General features: G+C 34.1%; 1 protein-coding gene across 1 annotated transcript in view; it reads left to right on the top strand.

The window, feature by feature from the left end:
- LOC106460688 (solute carrier family 12 member 2-like) overlaps positions 1–8925 on the top strand; it is a 48046-nt gene that overhangs the window by 6460 nt on the left and 32661 nt on the right. Inside the window, exons 4-5 of the mRNA XM_022387805.1 lie at positions 5428–5523; positions 8270–8409. Of these exons, the coding sequence (XP_022243513.1) occupies positions 5428–5523; positions 8270–8409 (236 nt within the window). The remainder of the gene's footprint in view (positions 1–5427; positions 5524–8269; positions 8410–8925) is intronic.

The raw sequence follows: 8925 nt of genomic DNA, 5'->3' as shown, positions 1-8925 counted from the left end.
GGAAATAATATATAACTTTGACTAAACTTTAATATGATAACACGATCAGGAAGTGACATTAAAACTTTGCTGGGGATGATTAAGTAATTAAAAGACGGCCAAAAAGAAAGAGACAGAAAATTATGATACAGAAACTTGAAGGAGCAAGCAAAAGGAGACAGTGAATTAGAAGAACAAGACAGAAAATTAAGAGAAGAATTGAAAGAAAAATGCGAAATATTTCTAGAACAAATAAAAACAAAAGTATATCTGTTTGAAGACAAGATTGATAAAGCTTTTGGAGATGTACATAGTGACTACAACAATAAGACTGCAACAGCACAATAGACATCAACGCAGTAAAGAAATAATAAACAAAAATACAGAAAGATTGATAAAACTTTTGGAGATGTACATAGTGACTACAACAATAAGACTGCAACAGCACAATAGACATCAACGCAGTAAAGAAATAATAAACAAAAATACAGAAAGATTGATAAAACTTTTGGAGATGTACATAGTGACTACAACAATAAGACTGCAGCAGCACAATAGACATCAACGCAGTAAAGAAATAATAAACAAAAATACAGAAAGTCTATAAAGGCAAGATTGGAGAATTACAAAAATAAATCAGTGATGTGAAAATGAACATATCATTAACAGGGTATAGCATTTGGAAAGTGAATTAATAAATGCAAAGATCAGTAACAGCCACGCTGCTTTTTTATATGCCCAACACATCCAACATAAAACACCATTTACTATAAAATATGGAATAGAAGAAACTATTTATTACACACCTGTTACCACTACTTATGTGCCAACTGTGACTACAGGACCGTATTGGACTGCCCTTGCTATGCCAGAGCTAAATTCAGTTAAACAAATCATCCAATCAAGAACCAATGGATTATTATGAGATACAATGAGAGGTATATCAGGTTGATACAATTTTCCGAGTGAACAGGTGTAATCGTGAAAAAAAGTTATTCATTTTGCCGCCCAGTTTTAACAATGTTAAGCAATCTTCCAGATGAAAGTCATTACAACTATCAAGCATTGGTAACTGCCTTATTACTGTTTTGGAGCAGGGTACAGAGAAAAGAAGATACCTTATCTGAATTATGAAAGATTTTGAAACTCTTGTCCAATTATTTTACTTGGTTGCTCCACGTGAAACGACAAATTCATTGGCATGTGATGAAATTTTTAGATGCCATAACAAACGAAGATTTAACAGTAGACTGAGGTAAAGTATATTTTAACTTTTAAAGGGCGAGCTCCAGTTGGTAAAGGAAATAAAACACAACACAATAGGTGTGTTTACACGTAGCTTGGAAGTATTTATTGTCAGGAACTGCAGACAAAAGTTTGTATGGGATAAAACTCCTCTTAAAGAATATCAAAAAAAAAAAAAGAAGAGAACTGCTCTAAATATGGGAAATAACCACTACAGACGAGCTATGAAGAAAAAAGCTATTAGTAAACCAAGGAGACTGTACTCTAAGTATGAGTTTCAAAGCCAAACAAAAGCTAACAAAAAACAAGAGTTAGATGGACTTATGGATCGAAGGTTAGCTGATAATGCTCCACCTTCCACAAATAATAGAATAAATTCATTATTTAAAGAAACCAATCCACGAGCCCACAGGTTTATTGATGGGAAGCCTCACAGTATGTTGAACGATACTGGTTATACATCCACAACTGTTCAACCAGATATGGTAATGGAAGGTGGGATATTGTTTCCAGAGATGAAAAAAAGATAAGAAGAAAGTTAAAAGTTATCATTACTGCAAGAAACTTCTTCACACCTCTGATTTGTGGATCAATGACATTGAGGAAGAGTGCATATTGTGAACTGACATGAATATTGACATGAATGTGAGGTTATTCTAGCTTCAAATATTTTCACACTCTACAAATAGGAAATTCTTGTGTACTAAATAACAATTACTACACCAGAGATTGAATTTTCATTGATGACACGGAGAACAGTTACCTGAAGGATCGATGTTTGGAAAACTCTTGTGGACCTGAAGAATATTATATCATTATTGGGACCATTGATACAACAAACCATAAAATTCCAGTCAAATCCGGATGGATCATACAGATGGTACTTTCATAACAGGAAACACTAGAAGTAGCGCCCTTTGAGGGAAGTTGTTGTAGTCAGATATCAAATCGTTACATAAAGATAGCTCACCATATCAGTTAAAAGAGCTGCATAACAGGAATTGTAGAGGTCTTACAGCTGATAAGTGTCATGGATTAAGTAGCTTGCTCATGAATATCAAGAAACAATCTTCAATATATCTCATGATTTAGGCTAAATAAATAAAACATATCTTCAGATATTGATACTGGAGATGCAGCCCAGATATGTAAGTTAGTCAGATGAATACCACTTGCAAAGCAGGTTTAGGTCTTCAAAGAAAAAGAAGCTATGAAAAATCAAGGAGCAATAGAACTGACTACTAGTCCTTGGGCATCTGCTGTACTTGTGAAGAAGAAGGCTAGATTCACAAGGTTCTGAGTGGAATAATGGAAGATGTATGAATTCATACAGAAATATGCCTATCCATTGATAAGGATTGACTGTATTTTGAATACTTTATCTGGATCAAAGAGATTTTCAACTTTGGATCTAAATAATGGATTCTAGCAAGTGCAAGCCAATGAAGCAAGTAGAGAGCATAAAGCCTTTACTGTAGGAAATGGATTGTGGTTATTTGTTGTGTTACTATTTGGATTATGTAATATATCTGCTACTTTTCCATGACTATAGCCCTTCTTTGATTTTCTGACAGGATGAGAGAGAGGTACAACTTTACACTTTTAAATCAATTAGCCATTTATGAACATCAGAGAACATTGAATCAAGACATTTCACTGCCAATTATGAGTTATCCAATTATAGTACATGAATCTATAGACAACACCTTATCATCATCTATGTTTGGGAGAGAACTTAAAGTGCCATCGGACCTATGATATTAATGCTGATAAGACTGGTTTCCATTGAGGTGATATGGTATGGCTGGATAATTACCACCACAGGAGAAGGCGAACTTTAAAGTAAAGCAGGTGGTGGGAATGGTCATATGTGTAATGAAAAAATAAATGGTGTGGTTGATAGAACCTACAAATACAGGTGGTACAAGCCAAAGGTCATACACAATGATTAACTTTTATATTGGTGAGAGAATTGCAAGCTTAGTAAGAATTTGCCATTGAAAAGTCGACCTCAAGATTCCTGTCAGAAATCACTTCCAAGAATAGACTCACCAATGGATTTATTCAACTACCAACCTTGAGAGAACTCTCATAATAACAGAGATACAAGTGATTATAAGAGACAATGTATCATTCCACTTATATACCATAACCCTTTGAGATAAAAGCCACCAAAAAGACTTGTTCAATGTCCAATTTGGTGTATTATTTTATGTGTTAGGATTGTTCAAGGCACCTCAAAATCCAGAAAGGAGGCAGTGTTGTAAGCTATATTTAAATTTTTAATTTAGATGTTTATTTGCTGGAGAGAGCTAACCATAATGATGACACAATATCTAGTTTCTGAGTTTCTCTTCAAAAGCTTATTTCTGAAGTTAAGTCTACCAGTGAACATAGCCTACAGCAAACATTACTGAAGAAGTAAATTGATTTGTTATCATTAGGTGGTCTGGACTTGGCATTATTCTTATCAAATAATCCACAAGAAATCACCCAAAAATATAATACGTTTGAAGAATAATGTTATGTGTGCAGTCAGGTGATTTCTACCTACTGAAGCAAAAATAATTATTGATTATTAGCTTTACTGAAATCTCCTTCAGTGATATCACGTTAGTAATACTATCGTCGTGAGAACAGTCATAGATGACTTTTTGGGGTTTTTGCAAAACAATATTTATAATCATTTAAAGTTTGAACTGGCACCTACCTCAATAACTTACTTTAAAACGCTAGTATTATAATATTTCATAGAAAAGTTTACCTTTTGAAACCATTTTGTTTAAAATACATAGCTAGAAAAAGTAATACGATTAATGCTAATTTAGTTTTATACTAAGAAATTGATATCAAGTTATTCATTAAATTTTTACATAGAAATCTTAAGCTAATTGACCAATTGTCAACATCTTTTATATAAATCTCAAAATTTAATTTGTTTTTTTTAAATCAAAGGAGTAGAACCATATTAAATATTTGTTTGTATGTAATTAAGCACAAAGCTACACAATGGGCTATCTGTGCTCTGCCCGCCACGGGTATCGAAACCCGGATTCTAGCGTTGTAAATCTGCAGACATACCGCTGTGCCACTGGGTGCGGGAATATTAAATACAAAGCCATTATCTTTCTTTGTTGAATGAAAAAAATATATTTATAAACCAATCACGTTTGATACATGGTAAATATCTAAAGTACAAAGAGCAGATTTGAAATGTCTGTTTCTAGAGGTTTACATAAAAAAGAATCTTCTCAAACAAAGGTTAAATCGCAAACTAATAAATCTTACCCATAGTTAATGTTAATATTGCTTTTAGCTATTAATCACTCAGATGTGTAATTTTCTTGTACAAAGGGTTGAGTGTGTTATATTAAACGATTTTGAATATGTAGATAAGATTTATACACGCAGATCATGAAGACGTGTTCAGATCAGGGACTTGGAATTTCATAGACAAAAATAATCACTGTACTTGACGGAATTGAAAAACACAATAATATGGATCAACTTGAGGCACCAAGACTATCCTTAAAGTGACTTGCATCAAGTCATATCCCAACTGTGGTTAGCGGCTTCTTGTAACAGACGAGAATTCAGGAACGAAAAGGTCAGTAGCAAAAGCAGCTAACATGGCCTAGAGAACAGTACGAAATGTAAGAAAGAATAATATATATATCAGGAAAAATGACACAAGTCACGTGCATCAAGCTGCTTCACGACATGTCTATTCAATGATCACATACCTTAATTAGCTTGAAAATGAAACAGATGTTCATGTTATTCTATACAAAATAATACCAGCTAAGTTGCCAGGAAGCAAAATCTGTGGAGTTAAGTGTGTTTGGGCATTGAAATGGGTACTAGGAACTAACATCTCCATATACTAGATGAATTATGGAAATCGAGGAAGAATTGGTGAGCTTCAGACGTAATATCCTTATGAAGAAGCCATTTGCAATGGAAGCTACATTTACAGGCTACTGCAATGGTACAGGGTTGTTAGATAGAGCATAACCGAACGTGGTGATAGAGACTGTAACGATATGGTAAGGCTCCAAAGTCGTTTTAATATAACGTACTCAACCTCTGTATAATTCTCTTTTTTTCTTTACTCAGTGTTAACATGCTAACAGTAAGAATTTATTATAGACCATTAAAACCAATGAATATTATTTTGAAATTCCGAATTTTTTGAACTTCCAGGGTTATCTATAGTGATAGTTGTCGTGGCTACCATTGTAACTGGTTTAACAACAATGTCTATGTCTGCTATCTGCACCAATGGCGAAGTGAAGGGAGGTTAGTGGATAATGAACAATTTTTTAGGTTAAATGTAAAGTGATTAATACATAAGCATTTTATAGTTTCAAGACGGTTTATTATCTCTAATTTAGTCTTCAACCAACTAATCATGTTAACATGTGTTGATTCGTGAGGAGCTTTGCTTCTATGATTATTTGTTACTAGTTTTGTGACAAAAATACACACAATTTATAAAGCACAAATAGGACATGAATATTATATTACTATTCCATATTAAAGCAAGGTTATTTCAGATGTTAAGATAAAATGTGTTGGTTTTATTCCCATTTTACCATTTGATAAATAAATTTTTTGATAATTTATGAGTAAAAAATGATTTGTATTTTCATATATATATAAACAACAAGAACAATGTGTATTATGTTTTTGATTTTATGAAAACCATTATTGCACTGTTTATATATATATCAGTCGTTCAAGGACTTTATTACAGCTGGTAAGACTGCTAAATAACTAGCTTTTTCTAAAAAAATGTAGGATTTATTTATCGATTTATCGAACTAATCTTACCCTTCAAGACCTAGTGGTAATGAAAGTTGTTTTTTCTAACTGTTATATCCCAACTCCACCTATTGCTGAGTGTACAGTATGCTTTATATCTGTATTATTGCGAACGGCTGGCATGGCCAGGTGGTTAGGGCGCTCGACTCGCAATCTGAGGGTCGCGGTTCGAATCCCTGTCCCACCAAACATGCTTGTCCTTTCCGCCGTGGGGGCGTTATAATGTGACGGTGAATCCCACTATACTTTGGTAAGAGATTAGCCCAAGAGTTGGCGGTGGGTGGTGATGACTAGCTGCCTTCCCTCCAGTCTAACACTGCTAAATTAGGGACGGCTATCGCAGATAACCTTCGTGTAGCTTTGCGAGAAATTAAAACAAACAAACATTACTTTTAAGAAAGTGGATAAACATAGGAATATGAAAGAAAAGAAGTTTCCTCCTTTTACGTCTTAAAAGGAAGGAAAATGAGGGAATAAACTTTTCTAAAATGTAATACATCTCTCTATGTATAACGCATAGTTGCCCACCTGTCTGGTGTCTTGTAGTTAGAAGTTATGATTCGACATTTATTTCGTTGGTGTCTTGGATGTGGCGGTCCAGAATTTGTGTGTATCGTTCGCCATGACAGGACTACAGAATACATGTGACCAACAAATGTACCTCTCCTACGAGGACTACAGAATACAAGTGATCAACAAATGTACCTCTCCTACGAGGATTACAGAATACAAGTGACCAACAAATGTACCTCTCCTACGAGGACTACAGAATACAAGTGATCAACAAATGTACCTCTCCTACGAGGGCTACAGAATACAAGTGATCAACAAATGTACCTCTCCTACGAGGACTACAGAAGACAAGTGATCAACAAATGTACCTCTCCTACCCCCGGAATTAAACTTCGCTTTCGTTTGGCGTTGGCTTCAAGCAGTAAATTTTTAAATGATAGCCAAATTCGCTTGATTGCTTATCCATTTAAACCTAATCTTTGGTTGGAGGGGAGGGGGGGTCTACCTGACTTCTTCTACAATATTGCATCTGAGTTGATTTGGTCAGTTCGCAATGAGAGATTGCATTTGATAGTTTATATATAAAAGTAAAAACAAATTATGATTTGAATAAGAAATAAAGAAAATAGAGGACAGAAAAAAACACAATTAAAACAACTTAAGAGCATACTTACATCGTACAGTGGTCAGCGTCAGTATTGCGTCTTTCGAAAGCAACCAGAGCTCATACAAAGCAAAGAAACAAACAGAATAAACGTGATAGTAAACGAATGATTGTGTGAGACGAATAATATAGAATTCTCAAGTATGATAATGTAGAAGGAAGCAACTACGTTAGAAATTATTCTATAATGAAAACGAGAAACACGGATAAGGCAGCAATAGAAGGGAGAATAAGGTAAACACGCTACAAGTCCGACAATGATAAATAAAAGGAGTTTAAAAGCCTTAGGGCTGTCTATCAAGTTCAGTTCTGATGACGTTGTTAGTTAAAAACGTGGCACATTATACAATAAGAAATTCACTGCAACTGCACTCTAAGAATGGTCAAATGAAAAGCTTGTAAATCACAACACATGAACAGCTTTAAGCTTAAATTTCTATGTGATTAAAAAGTCAACTCTATTAAATATAGCCTACTGAGAACACGGAAAATGTTGAGACTGATGAGAAGCTGGCACCAAATATGAGGCCAAGCTTTTTACTTGTGTTTCTAACTGCTTTAGATCACCATGTAAAGCGATTTTACCACATATGTCTTTTGTGGGATGAAGTACGGTAAAATAGGGTAGAGTGAATTTTATCGTGGCTGAGAAGAAATTTGCATTCACCAGCAAGAAAAATTATATAAAATAACTTACATTTGCTTAACTATAAAAGTATTATATTATATTGTTTTAGGCAATTGGATAATTCGGGTGTACAAGAATGAAACGGATCGGTAAACAACGAGTAGCCTAGCACTTAACAACAAACAAACAAACAAAACTAATAGAAACGAGATGTTACGAGCTTAGAAAGAGACTAAGGACGGGTGCTTTAGGTATTCTGGTATAAGGAAATGAATAATTAAAATAGGCGCTGTGTCATAATATTAATTAATTAACTTAGGTTACTATATGGTCAGTTAAAAAGGAGTTAAAATCCCATAAATATCATATCGACATTTCATACAACGGAGGAATTGATTTAACTATTTTCTATATAGGGGGTTCATTCTTTTTGATATCGAGAACCCTGGGTCCAGCATTCGGAGGATCTATTGGGATTATCTTCTCTTTTGCAAACTGCGTTGCTGTAGCCATGCATATTGTAGGAGCAGCAGAAACTGTTCGAGACTTACTTAAGGTAAGTTATAAACTTAATTTTGAAAATATCATGTTCTTATGGGAATAGTAGAACTTTTACGAATCTATCAGAGTAACTTATTGATTTACAAAAGTTTTAGTTTTTTGAGCCACAGAAATTAGGAAATCCCTTTTCAGAATACATTTTCAAATAAACGTAACCTCATAAATTGTATGAGCAAAACAAATTATCCTTAAATTTCTCAAACTGTCGTTTATCTTAACATTCGTTTATCGTTATTACTAAGGATATATGTATTAGGTCGTCAATAAATTAATGTCGCGTTTTGGAAAACTTTCATTAACCCCCCCCCCCCAAAAAAAAACGTATATAACATATAATAGTTAAACGAACCGCCTAAACGTCACGTTAGTGTAGCTTAGTATACTCCAATCCTTTATAGTGATGGCACACGACGACATACATTCGGCATGTAATGCTGTTTGAATACAAGAAGGGAAACAATGCCTCTGTAGCCACAAAGAATATCAAAGAAGTTTATGGAAATGTTTTGAA

The sequence above is a fragment of the Limulus polyphemus genome, unplaced genomic scaffold (assembly GCF_000517525.1).
Source record: "Limulus polyphemus unplaced genomic scaffold, Limulus_polyphemus-2.1.2 Scaffold35, whole genome shotgun sequence".
Taxonomy (NCBI): domain Eukaryota; kingdom Metazoa; phylum Arthropoda; class Merostomata; order Xiphosura; family Limulidae; genus Limulus; species Limulus polyphemus.
Note: the sequence above shows the minus strand (reverse complement) of the source record. Positions and strands in the feature narration are given on the sequence as shown.